The sequence below is a fragment of the Pelecanus crispus genome, chromosome 3 (genome assembly GCF_030463565.1).
Source record: "Pelecanus crispus isolate bPelCri1 chromosome 3, bPelCri1.pri, whole genome shotgun sequence".
NCBI classification, from domain to species: Eukaryota; Metazoa; Chordata; class Aves; order Pelecaniformes; family Pelecanidae; genus Pelecanus; species Pelecanus crispus.
Genome location: NC_134645.1, coordinates 129,090,464 through 129,104,304, shown reverse-complemented (window position 1 = coordinate 129,104,304; position 13,841 = coordinate 129,090,464). Strand labels below are relative to the sequence as shown.

Here is a 13,841-nt window from a genome sequence, read left to right as displayed (position 1 = left end):
TTGCAGGGTGTTTGCTGGATTACTTGAAGACAGAGGAAGGATGCCAACTGAATCTCCCAAAACTCATTGATATGTCTGCTCAGGTTAGTGAACAGCCTCTGGGAAACAAACTCAAGACCACGATTGGTTATTGCCTCAGTGAAATTCTTGCAAGTCTGAAGTCTGTCAGAGCGCTGATTTCATGGAGAAAAACAGCACCTCCTTGTGTGCTCTCTTAGGGTTTCTCTCAGCCCTCTTGTGTTGATGTGCATGTCAGCTCAGCAATGCTCTGCTGTCCTTAGGACAGCCTCTGGGGAACTTAGTGCAGTGCTAGAGAACTGGGGTTTGTTTTTTGGGGTTTTGGGTTTGTTTTGTTTTGTTCTGTTTTGTTTTTCTGGATTGCTGAGCAGGAAACAAGTTTGTTTCTCTTTTTACCAAAAAGAAGAAAAAGCTCAACAGAGAAACTTTCAATGTAGAGACACACTGGCTTTCAGCAGTTCTTCCCTTCTGATGATCAGGCATAAAGGATGTTCTGACCCTCAAATCTGGGAATATTGCTCCTTATGAGAACAAACATTTGTAATTGAAGGGTTGTTTCCCTCTAAGCATCCCGAGGCTGTAAATCTTAGTAGTTGCATCTGCACCATAACATTTTAGTACAGAAGTGCATCTAAACTCAAACAGGTCAAAGTTTGGGAAACCGCAAGTGAAGTGGCAGCATCCTGGCAACAAGCTGTACATGAAGGATGACATTGGCAAAATCACTCCACTTTGGTCCTAGACAGCTGTTGACAGAATTTGGCTCACCCAGAGCAGAGCTGGGCTGATTTTGGAAATATTGGAAAAAAGCCATGAAGCATCAGTGTGATGGCTGAATACAGTTATTTTGATGTGCAGGTCTGGGATTTACCCATAAGATCACTCAGCCTCTCTGGGTCAAAGTGAGCCTGAGCAAAAAAACATGTAAACGCTGGCCACTTGGTTCCAGCCATCATACGGAGCTATTTTATAATGTATTAAAAACTGGAGAATCTTAATATTTGAGCAAATGTTATATGATAGCGAAAGATTTTCCTTCTTGCTAAAACCAGGATGAAAATATTTAAATACATCAAAGCAGTGTCCCCATCTGTCATTTTTATTTTCCTCTGCACCCCATAAAGGGAGCAGAGGAACATGTTTCAGTGCCTTCCCTCTTCACTACTGATAAATCTTCCATATCTACAGCTTTATCTTTGTTGTATGTGACAAGTTATGGGGTCAGCTGTAGCCTCCCTGTTTAGTATCTTTCCCTTAAATCCATCCTTCCTTCCTTCCTTCCTTCCTTCCTTCCTTCCTTCCTTCCTTCCTTCCTTCCTTCCTTCCTTCCTTCCTTCCTTCCTTCCTTCCTTCCTTCCTTCCTTCCTTCTCTCTTTACCTCCCTACTTCCCTCCCTCCATTTTTCATTCTTTCATTCCTTCTCTTGAAAGGTATAGCCTGTGGTTTTTTTTTTTCAGTTCCTGATGATAAGCAGAATGGTCCAAATTCATCCATATTAGAGAGCCCTTGGGTTTGGTAGGAGCATTACCCCAGAAATTGGCTTGTGCATTTCTACGTAAGAACTCTCCGAGTTCAGGGTTGAAGTCTTGAATATGATCACGTGGCATGGCCTGAGCTGGCCAGAAACCGAGCCACTGCAATGGTCAAATAGTACCCACAGTGGGCACCAACACTGGGGTTGAGCAATTAGACATGGACGTCACCTCTCCATGGGCACCTGGAAGCACTCACCCACCCTCCACACCCTTCTCACACCCCCCCATGCACACCACCTCCAGGACCAGGATAGTCAAATGCAGACAAACCCACACACCCCAGCAATGTAATATCCCACACAAGCCACCCGCAGCTCATGGGGTAGGAAGGATTTTGCCCATCCCTCAATACATGGGCTCAATTGGAAGGACAGCTTTCATTGCTCCCTCTCCCACCCCAGCACGATCTCCCCAGGGCAGGGATTCAAACACTCACTGGGTAGCTCCGGGAGGAGGAGGAGGAGGAAAAGGGCAGTCTCTCGAGCTATTTTGCAATCTGTTCATCTGTGGAGTCAGGATGACATCACGGCCCAACACGCACCCAACCCTCTCGAGCACAATTTTGGATCCAATAGCGTCTGTTGGAGTTAAAATTAGAACTCTCTGGGCTGATGCACTTGATCCTGTGGTCAGTCTCGAGAGTACATACTCAAAAGCACACTGGGCTGGAACAGGCCCATTGCTGGGTACTATCTCATTAACATCAGGACAGGAAATTACATCAATTCTTCCATTTTCCACTGCAGCAAACAGCACTTGCGCTGAAGGGGTGTTGACACAGGTTAGAAATGCAGCATTGGAAAGTATGTGTTAGTATCCTGTTTAAAACCACATGTAAGACAAGATGCTGATGTGAATCTGCATGGAGTGGAAAATTGCTCTGCCCTCACCCACAAACCCATAAAAGCTTTAATAGGTACTAACCATTACTAGCAGGGGTTGCATGCATCCACTCACCCTACTGATAAATGCCTAACCCAAATCCGAGACTCTACTGACAGGCCAACTTGGCAATCTCTTTTTATCTGTATCTGCCAGCACCCAGCAATAAAAGATTGCTGCTGCCATTTATAGGGGCTCATCACACACCAGGCACCTCCCCAAGGCTGCTCCCTGCTCCAAGGAGCTAAACAATGGGAGATGATCTTGGGAGCAAGAACATCCCAAAGAAAAGTTTGGAGGTGGTTGAAGAAGGCATCACATGCTCAGGACAAGGGATTTGTCCAGGGACATACGCTCTATCCCAGTCATATTTTTATGGATATCTGGGCCTTCTGCTCTATTGCATCCTGTAGGTATCAGAGGGGAACTGTATTGTGTCCTGGGTCTTAATCTGGACCCAGCACAGGGAAAGAAAACACCAATCTCGGTTTTATTGCAGAGGGATCTCCAGGGGTCTCCTCCTCAAGCAAAGCAGACCAGTGAGCGAGAACAGAGGAGGGTGCTGAAGAACATCTAGTTGTCCTCCTAGAGCTGGACTTTGCTACTGTGACTGAGGGATGGATGAGCTCTTTGAGGGTTTTTTCTTTTTTTAATCCACATATTTAATCTGGAGTGTTTGTGATTAAAATCCTAACCAGAGGGTAGAGTCTTGTGGCAGAAACTGGGAATCCAGTGATGTGGCTTCAGGTTTGCTTCAACTTTCTGTTTCTCGCTACAGACATGACTCAGAGCTGTAACTTCTGAGCAAAACAAAGAGCGATGTTTCTGTTCTGCTCGACTTGGCTGCTTAAAGCTTTTAGAGGCCAGGTGCATGCTGGCAGAGCTGCACATATGCACATGTACATGGGGAATATCTATTTATCTATGTATGTATCTGTCTACCTGTTTATGCATCTGTCTGTTGATCTAACTGACCGACCATCCATCCATGGAGCAACCCTATATGCCTGCTGTGCTTTTGTACAGGTGGGTAAGATGCAGGCAGGCTAGCTTGTTGTCATGGGGAGGTGACTCATGAAGGTGGAGTCATGAAGGACCTCCTCTCCTAGGTGGCGGAGGGAATGGCGTACATCGAACGAATGAACTCCATCCACCGCGACTTGAGAGCTGCCAACATCCTCGTCTCAGAGACACTCTGCTGCAAAATTGCTGATTTTGGCCTGGCCAGGATCATCGAGAACGAATACTTGGCACAAGAAGGTGGGTGTCGTTCCCAGCATTGCCTCACCAACACATTTCCCTTATCTCTAATCCTCCTGCCATGCAGACGTTCCAAGATATAGGGTGTCCAAGGGCTGGGCTGGGATCAGGGACGGGGCACCACTGCCAATGGCGTGAGACCAGAGCCCCCATTGCTGCCCCTGTCAGCACCCAGGCAGCAAGCAGAGCAAGCAAGAGAGCCAAAAATGGGGTCCCAGGAGAGGGAACAGCACTTAGGGACAATAAAGAGTAAGTGAGGTTTGCAGAGGGAAACGGGCAGTAAGTATTTTGGCACTGCTTGGGGGAGTACTGCTGAATCTCAGGTTGTGTTGCTGGAGAAACTTGACCTCTATGAATGAAACCTGCTGCCTGTGCCTACGTGTTCACAGCGTGTCAGTCTGAAGAGAAGGAAATAGCAGTGTAACTCAGTCACCGCACACCGCAAGGCTGCAGACGGGGGTGGAGCCATGAATCTGGACCTAATGGCAGTTTCCAGACGTCCCAGGCAAACCAAACCTAGATCAGATGAAGTCCCTTCCATAACACAGGGACAACGTACAAAACACGGGAGAGGGTTTGCAGCTTGACAGGTGCTTCTCATGGGAACAGAGTACCTTGAGCATCTAAACCAAACCAACCGAACAAAAAAGGCATACATACAAACCCCAATACCTCCTATGTTAATGTGAAGTCTCCTTATGACTCCACCTGAAAAGCCAAGCCCCTTTTGCTGGGACTGAGTATCTGAACTGGTGGTGGACAGGAGAGCATGGCCATGAGAAGTGACAACTGGTTTGGTTGGTGCAGGGGTCCATCTACCGCCATTTGACAACAAGGTTATGTCAAATTCCTCTGGTGGCAGCTTTTTCTCTGTACTTTCTCTGTACTGACCTCTGACCCTGAGATTGTGTCATTCAGATTGCAAAAAGACTTTATAAAGCATCAGGGAAACAAGCAGAAATGATTGAAATAAAACAATTAAGTCTGGCATAAGTGGCACTTGCCAGAAAATCTTCAAATTTTGGAAATCTGTCCGCCTCTAGAGTTGGCATGAAGATAAAATTCCCCATAAAAGGATACTCTGGGGAGAGAAAATTGAATAGATTTTTTTTCTTATAAGATAGGAAACTTTTCTTTCAATTTGTTGTTCCCAAAATACTTTATATTATAAATTATGTCCATTTCAACATGTAGAACTATTTCAAAGTAGTAAAACCTCACAAGCGTAATTTGGGAAATGTCATTAAGGGGTACTGTGGCATTGCTTCAATTTTTTAAGGCAGTTTTTGTCCTTAAGAGAAGTTTTGGTGAAATGAGCATAATTCTGTTAACGTACCCAAAGGAGCTACATTTCCAGTGGAAAATAGTTCCTATCAGCATTTTTCCAGCTAGCTTTAATCTGAAATAACAACTGCCCCTTTATCTACTTTAAACAATTTTCACTTCATAGACTGCATTTCCGAGCCTCATCAGTCTACTTGTCAGAAGTATGATATGCAAGAACAAAGGCACTTATTTCACATGCTGCATTTGGGCTTTCAGTCCTGTAAGGATACATACAAATAAAAATGTGATTTCCTCTGCAGTCTTTGACACATTCAGTTCCTACGTGTTAAGGTGTTTTGGTTTTTTTTTTTTTTTTGCCTTAGCTAAAATGAAATTGCAATCCTATGGTTATTGCTGTTCACAGCATGCAACCCAAAATCTTGGTGGACAAAATAAAATGGGATTTTTTTTTTTAATATACATATACAGCTTAAAGAACCAAAGAATTCATATTTTCTGTATCATTTATGCACTTTTACTAAAAACAGCCCCCTTCCACTGAGTGATTTTATACAGAATAAAATCCTACCGTTGTCGTAATAAAGCTACTCTAGGCATTGGTTTTGAACAGCACAGACACATAGTTTGGGCTACAGAAACCCACCGGTTCCCCGCGGCAGGTTGCTACCTGAAGAGCGGTGGGTCTCCCACGAGAGCTGCTTGATGCCCCAGTCCTGTGGCAGGCACTGCTCACTCCCAGCATCGCGCCCTCGGCGTGCATGGCGCTGGTCATGCTACCGTTCTTGGCTCCATTCCTGAGATCCCATTGCTGAACACACAAGAGATGCAAAGGTGTTATTAGAAATCATAGAATTGTTTAGTTTGGAAAAGACCTTTAAGATCATCCAGTCCAACCATTAACCTAACATTACCAAGTCCACCACTAAACCAATTACGGGTAGAATAATAATTAATTTCATGTTTCCTGGCTTGGTGGCTGGATTATTTTTTAATGAAAGTAATAAGGCTGCAGATTCCTCTAAATGCATCAGTAAAATAGTTTACCTAGATGTTTTTTAGTAAGCATATTATCACTTACCTAAGGAATTAAGTTTTTTCATTATTTGGCCTCTGTGTATCAGTATCTATGGATGTTTATAAGCATATACATATGAAAAAGTCTTTTAAGACAAAATAGCCTTGATTACAGTGGAAAAAGAACCAAGAAAGGCAAAGAGATGCCAGGTAGAAACGACCTTTGAATGAAAGCAGGACACAGGCAGCAATTACCTTTCACTGGCCTTATCATAGAATCATAGAATCGTTTAGGTTGCAAAAGACCTTTAAGATCATCCACTCCAACCATTAACCTAACATTACCAAGCCCACCACTAAACCAATTAAGGGGAGAGTAGCAATTTCATGTTTCCTGGCTTGGTGGCTGGATTATTCTTTAATGAAAGTAAAAACTAGGAATCATTAAGATTGGAAAGGACTTCTAAGATCATCATTCCAACCATCAACCCAACACCCCCATGCCTACTGAACCATGTCCCAAAGTGCCACATCTACCCATTTTTTGAACCCCTCCAGGGCTGGGGACTCCACCACCTCTCTGGGCAGCCTGTTCCAATGCTTGACCACTCTTACAGAAATAAATTTTTCCTAATATCCAATCTAAACCTCCCCTGATGCAACTTGAGGCCATTTCCTCTCGTCCTATCGCTAACTACATGGGAGAAGAGCCCAACACCCACCTCACTACACCCTCCTTTCAGGCAGTTCTAGAGAGCGATAAGGTCTCCCCTCAGCCTCCTCTTCTCCAGACTAAACAACCCCAGCTCCCTCAGCCGCTCCCCATCAGCCCTGTGCTCCAGACCCTTCCCCAGCTCCATTGCCCTCCATTAGCTCCATTAACTCCACAGTACCATCAGTAAGTCCCATCGCAGCCCCTGATGCAGCCAACAGCCCGCAGGACCCAGGGCTCAGTTTTTGGGGAACTGCTTGCTGGTGCCTGAGGGAGATGCTGTATCTCCATGTACTATTTCCCTTTGCTTTCTCTGGACAGGCGCCAAATTCCCCATCAAATGGACAGCGCCGGAGGCCATTAACTTTGGAGTTTTCACCATCAAATCTGACGTGTGGTCTTTTGGGATCCTCCTGACAGAAATCATAACCTACGGCAGGATCCCTTACCCAGGTACAGTGCGCTGTGTATACAGGATGAGCATGCATCAGCTTAAAGCATCTAGTGCTGCTTTATGCTTGGAGACACATACCCAAGCATGCATACATGTGCCTAGACACGCCCCCCATTTCTTCATGCTGGGTTTCCTCTCCTAGGCTCCGATGAGCCTCAGTCATACCTGTGCTAGGAAAAACCTATAGAGGGGAGTTGGGGAGGGGGCAGAGGGATGGAGAGGGGAGAGCAACCCTGAAGGGATGGTGCCCAGTTATGTCCCAGCTTCACGGTCCCTCATGCCCCTCCAGCCCTGCCTGGGTATGAGCTACGGGGAGCCACTGAGCTTCACCCCCCAGGGTGCTGAGTAACTCCTGTTGGGCTGCGTTTCCCTCCAGGGATGACCAACCCCGAGGTGATTCGCAACCTGGAGCGGGGCTACCGCATGCCCTGCCCGGACATGTGCCCTGCTGAACTCTACAACATCATCCTGAAATGCTGGCGAAACAAGCCTGAGGAGCGCCCCACCTTCGAGTACCTGCAGTCGGTCCTCGAGGACTTTTACACTGCCACAGAGAAGCAGTACGAACCAGAGCCTCAGCAGTAAGCCACAGTCCCACCAGCGCCTAGGGACAGATCTGGAGGAAAGCCACCATCCCACACAGCCCGGCGATGGCTCATTTCAGGCCTTTTCCTTTCTCCTGCGAGCCACCACGATGCATCTGGAGATGGGGCACGAGGAGGGACATGAGGGAGGTGGATGCTGCCAGCTCTGTGGTTATCATGGAGACTAAAGAGGTGACTGAGAGCTGGCACAGGTCCTTCCCCATCCACCTTGGAGGTCTGTACCCACTTCACAGACATCACCTCTGCCATGAAGCACAGCAGACTCCTTCATGACCCACCCGGAGAAAGAAAAGCCCCTCAGCCCTGCAACTGCACCCCCAAGAAGAGGGGACCATGGGCAGGGTGGTGGTGTGGGGGGTGCACAATCTCTCCCCTGCTTCCGATGCCACTGCCAACAATACTACAACCCTCTTCATGCCATGGGCAGGGGTGGGAACGTGTCCTGTCTGCACCTCCTTGGGCCATGCCAGGCCCCCAAGCTCTGGAGCAATCTCTCCAGATGGTGCCACCCTCTGTCCCAAGCCAATAATAAAGAACTGAATGTGACCATTTCCCGTTTCTTTATTCGGGTGTCAGGGTGAGAACAAGCCCCTGTGCTTCCCGTGCCCACCCGCAGCCCATGGAGGAGAAGGGGAGAGGCCATGGGGCTCCTCGGGCAGCTTGGGGTGATGCTGGGGTGGTACCTGGGGCGGGAAGGGGGGATGCCCGGGGTGCACCCCACTTATCGCCTGCACAGGCAGCCTTGGAGCCCGGAGGCAGGAGTGGCGTTCGTGGCGTGGCCACGAGATGTCCCTCCTTCCCTGCAAATTGCCACTCAGGGGGAATTAAAAAAAATATATATATTAAAATACCTCAAAAATGAACAAAAATATCCTCCCTGCTTTGCTGAGCCCTTTACTGCACAAGCTCCTGATGCAGCATCGGTGCATCATGCCAGCCCCACGGCAGGTCCCACTCCACACCAGGTACCAGGAGGGGTTAAATGTCCTTTCCCTGCTCTCTGGTGCGTCTCTGACCCGCTTCTCCAGTGGGAATGTCCACATTAGGCTGCAGGGTGCTCTCCGATCAGCAGTTGCACTGGGTTGGGGAGTGGAAGATGAAGAAATAAGGCACAGATGGCACACTGAAGGGGTGTTAGGACCACAGGAGTGAGCATCAGGCTGGGACACAGGTGGGCTTTCCTTCAGGTTATCACACTGAGCAGCATCTCTCTGGGGTGTTTGGTCTGCTGTTTTCTACCCCATGAACCAGATTTTGAGTCCTTCTGTAGAGGGTGCTTTTCATAGTGTAACAAGGATGCTACAAGAAAGAAATAGCAGATATGACCCCTGTGTGCCAGCAAAAATCCCTAACCATCACTGACGTGATACAAAGTTACCTGTGCATGCCACTGCTGCAAGAGAGCCTAGAAGGAAAAAAGCAGTGGGAACATTCATAACAAATCTGTAGGGACAACTGGGTTATCAGCAGCTACATTCAGTCCAAGGCCTTGATCTTCAGTGCTATAATGCCCCTGCCCATTGCCTGTGATGAGACAAAATCCCCCACCGTGATGCCAGCATTGCTTCCCAGGTGTTCCTGGCACAACGTTGCTTGTGTCAATGTGAACAGCACTTTGCCTGGCTTCAAATGCTGTTTAGCCCTTTTTTGCAGACCCACAAATGGGAGAAAGAGCATGTAGGGACTGGTTTAGCATTCACAGGAGGCCAAAGTCTCTGGAGATGGCTGGTTTGCACAGCTTGGAAATGTCATTCCCTGCATCCTCAGGAGGGAAGGAGGCTTTACTAGCACAAAACAGGTGTCCCAGCCACAGGAGAAAGGGAACTGGGTGAGACGATAGAGCCCCAGAAATCCTAGATTTAGTGGAGATGCCCTAGGGTGTCTAGGATGTTTTCACTGGGCTGGTGGATAAGGGTCTATTTCTAAGGTCTACCTGCACCCCTCTAGGACTGCAGCTGGAGCTGGATGGGAAACCTCAGCGTGTGGAAAAGAGCATTAGACACCTGTGTTCAGGAGGTGGGCTTCCCCCCCCGCCCCCCAAAGTGTCCAAACATGGAGGTGAATCAACCTCTGGTGTCTCACAGCTCTTTTCTTATCCCACGCATAACACATCTGATCTGCAACTGCTTTCCACAGCAGACCCATGGGCAGCTTTGGTCCTCATGGACGAAGATGAAGTTTCCCCCCAAGAATTTCTGTGAGCAATCAGAAGTCATTCTCCAATTCAGCATGAAGAGCTAGGGAGCAGCCATGTGGCCAGGGCTTGGACACAGTTGGACAGATCTCCATCAAATTGTCTGCAAACCTCATCCACCCATCTCCATCTTCACAACCTGGTTCCTGTGCCCCGTGAACCCAGTGCTAGTAGGTCCTAGCTCTAATTTAAGATGGAACAGGCTTGGTCCACTTGTTGCATGGTTTCAAGGGACAAGTTGTATGTGTTACAGCTATACAAAACCCATTTTAAACAAGAAGCATTTATTACTCATTTATTCAATAATTTCACTGGATTTGAAGAAACAGTCTTTCCCCCTGCTTGAACTCCAGCTTGGTCTTTCACATTTACCAGGAACTCCATGCAGAACTAGGAGATTTCTATTAATAAGATGACACAATGGAAATAAATACCGACGAAAGATATATGACACCTTGGCTATAAATATTTTATTGAACTGAAAACTGTGGATCATTTGTGCTGGAAAAAAACAGGAAGAAGAGTTACAGGGTTTCTGCTAACCACTTGTGCATTGCATTATCACCCAAGGCCAAAAAGTCAAGTATTGTAGCTCAATTTAGAAAGGAAATGGATATTTTTATGGCCAATAGCAACACGTGGCCAAGCCCAGGGTGAACATAACAAAGAGCCTGTAAGCTGTGCTTCCTCTGCACTGGACACCATAGCCTTTTTTATTCATGCTACACAAATATTTGCTGAATTTTGTTCCTTGCCATGCCTGTGATAAATGGATGGGGCAGAAATCACCTGGCTGCAGTCACATGTGCTTCCACCACGAAGCCATTGCAGAAGCCACTGGCAACACTTCCTTTGCTTAGGGGAGTGGGTCTGGGGGCCATGCCACCAACTTCAGTCTCTCCAGGGGGTGGAGGGAGGCTGTGAGCCCCATGAGCAACCATGGTTTCACGTAACAGCTACCAAAACCACTAGGAAATGGGCGCCACAGCTCCCCCACAGCAGAGGTTATTCAGTTGGAGAGAAAAGGACCTGCATTCCAGTCTGCATCCTGGACATGTACATCAGGGACTTCAGTCAAAAACCCAGGTGAGAAGTGGGATGCTGTCTCCTGCGAACTCCAGCCCAGGAAACAACTGTACTGCAGGGGGCCAGGACATCTCCAATGGCCCCAGCAAGCTCTGCAAGAGCCCCTTCACCTCCATACCTACCTGGTAGCCTAAGAGTTGTCTCTTCATCATGGGTGAGCTCCAGCCGGAGGCTCACAGGTGAGTCTCAGAGCAGGAGAAAGGTGGTAAAAGTGATCTAGGTTCTCACACTTAGTCTGTGATTCCTGAGTCCTCTGCAGCAGGGACCCTATCACTCATGCAGACAGCTCAGTTAAAAGGACCCTGTGAAGCTACCCAAGAAAAGCATGTTGTTTATTTTGTGCAGGCATGGGGCTGTGCAAGGTGTTTTACAAGCTAAGAGGCAATTCCTGCTGTAAACAGAATATTAACTCTCTGAACGGCCAAGACAAGGATTAAAAAAGGTGCCTAATGATATGTATCTTGCATAACAACCAAGATAGTCCTTTAATTTCTTCCCCAGGTGCCAGGTGATCTTTCCAAAGACCACTGGAATGGTCTTTCCAGCTCTCATATGGAAAGACCCAGACCTCCATTATCAGTCTTTGCTACTGCTTTCCCATGCAGCCTTGGTCCTGTTACTTCATCCCCATCCTCCATCTGAAATTTCATCTGTGCAAGTAATGTCTGGGCTTCTGTTGGTGTTGAGTTCATCTGCATTAATACCCTGTCTGCAAGTGGTTTGAGGCACTGGAGGGAAGGTTTTTGTGGGATTTCTCAGTTCTCCACCTGGCAGATGTGGAGATATCCCCCTGGCTTCAGTGTGAAACTTTCTCCAGGCAATAGCTGTGCACTGTGACATCTTAGCAAAGCAGAAAGTGCATCTGGAAACTTGGAGCTGGGGCCAGGGAGTGAGACAGGCATGGAAAAATCAGCAGGTGCTCAGAGGAGAGAGGTGGGAGCAAGAGGGAGAGCAAAGGAAAACAAGTGAGAGGGCAGGGCTGCGGGGAGCAGCAGCACTGAGGCAATCAGGTGGCTTCTCTGATGTCTAGTAAGGTGTGAGCTCCAGCTGAGGCTTTTCCTGTCACCCAGACATTCATCTCAATGTGAGTTTTCTCGTGTCAAATAAAAAATTAGCGTAACATACACTATAGGTTTCCCCGAATGTCTTTAGGAAGCTGAGTTACAGTCAGAGCGGGACAAGATTAGCTGAGACGGAAGAGCAGGGAGAAGGAAAAGGAGGGAGCGCATAGCCCTACCCAGGGGATAAAGACCTAGGGCTTCTCAGGTAAGGCTCTTCTACCCTATTCTTTCTCCCCATGCTATATTAACACCCCAATCTGCCTGACTCTGGCTCACACTGCAACCTTGTGCATGCAGGACTCAGCCAGGGCAGGAGTAAAGAAGAAAAGTCCATTACATTTCTGGATCTCTGGCAAATGGGGGAGCTGGTACCCTTTTTGGGAGTTTGCCCAGCAGAGAGAGGTCTGCATCTACTTTAACAGGCTACAGCTGGACCCTGGAACTGTGAGGTGGCCTTGGTCGGCTGGTGTAAAGCAAAAGCAAAGCAGCGATGTATTGAAGTCACGTCCTGGGAAATGAGCTTTTTTCAATGCCATCCCACGCTAGGCTCCTGTTTGGTCCTGAGAAGAATAGCATTGGCAGGTGCAGCCTCACCAACAGTGCACACTGGTGTGTGCCAGGAGCTCAGGGCCTGTCCCAGGGTGATAAAGAGCCTGGCACCCTGCGGATCTAAGTGTCCCCACTGGCTCCGTGCAGGACAGGGTGTCTGGAGCTTGCCATGCTGCCACCAAAAAGCAAGGCAGGGCTGCCAGGGAAGGAAGGTGGTGAAGAGCCCTCACCTTGCTTTGGTTTACTTCCATGCACACACGGCAGAGCAAATATCCCCTGGCAAATACTGCAGAGCAAATAAGGGCATCAATGTCCTGCCAGGTTGAGTTCTGGTTTCCAAGCTGCTCCACCAAAGGGAACAATGACCACTTTTTTGCCAGGAGGGCCCCCTCCCTGGCCAAGCATCTAGCTAGCCTAGTGCTTACAGCCAAGGGAGACTTCTTCTGACTTGCTTCTCCAAGAAGAAGTCTTGGTTCAGAGCATCCCCAAGGGCTGGTGAAGCTCCAGGCTGGGTCTGAAAAGTGTGGGTGGCCATCCCTGAACCCTGAACTGAAGGAGAGGTTGGGGCCGTGTGACACAGCCAGGCTGCATGGGTGGCAGAGAGCAGAGATGCTTTACTGATGAGAAGAAGAGACAGAGTGTCCAGCAAATCTGCCCAAGGAAAGGGCTCTCCATCCCCACCACCCACTCAGTGCAACATGCCATCTCTGTCAGCAGCCAGAAGAACCCTCCATGGATAACGGGGCTCAAGGGGAGCATTTTCTTTATATACTCAGGACCCATGGCTGCTCTAGAGAGGTTTGTGGCTGGGTCAAAGACACTCCCTTCAGTCCTGCTGGGTTGCAGGCAGGAGGGCTGGAGCTGTTTCTAGATAATTGCCCATCCCTCAGTGATTTGAGTCAGGTGTTATGACACCATCCCTGGCCCGGAAAGTCTCCAGATTGCTGATTTCCTTGTTCTGCTCTCACAGGGCTCTTGTGGCACGCTTCCCCTGTTCTGCCCATGGCATCTGCAATAGTCCACTGCTGGAAACAGGCTTTGCTGTGACCTGCCATGCATGCTCCTTTTCTAGGCTGCTTCCAGAACTCCTTTCTCCAGAGTTTCCTTCCCCATCAATCTGTTCAAGGTCAATCCTCGTTAAAATTAGCAGCTTATTCAGCATTAGAGAGAAGGGACAGCCAACT

The 13,841-nt window shown here is 48.1% G+C and overlaps 2 protein-coding genes across 2 annotated transcripts in view; both read left to right on the top strand.

The window, feature by feature from the left end:
* The window catches only part of BLK (BLK proto-oncogene, Src family tyrosine kinase), a 36,251-nt gene extending 28,504 nt beyond the window's left edge, over positions 1–7,747 (top strand). The window contains exons 10-13 of the mRNA XM_009488940.2: positions 7–83; positions 3,545–3,695; positions 7,030–7,161; positions 7,539–7,747. Of these exons, the coding sequence (XP_009487215.2) occupies positions 7–83; positions 3,545–3,695; positions 7,030–7,161; positions 7,539–7,747 (569 nt within the window). The remainder of the gene's footprint in view (positions 1–6; positions 84–3,544; positions 3,696–7,029; positions 7,162–7,538) is intronic.
* The window catches only part of LOC104026899 (L-threonine 3-dehydrogenase, mitochondrial), a 168,055-nt gene that overhangs the window by 114,904 nt on the left and 39,310 nt on the right, over positions 1–13,841 (top strand). The gene's annotated exons all lie outside the window — the stretch shown is intronic.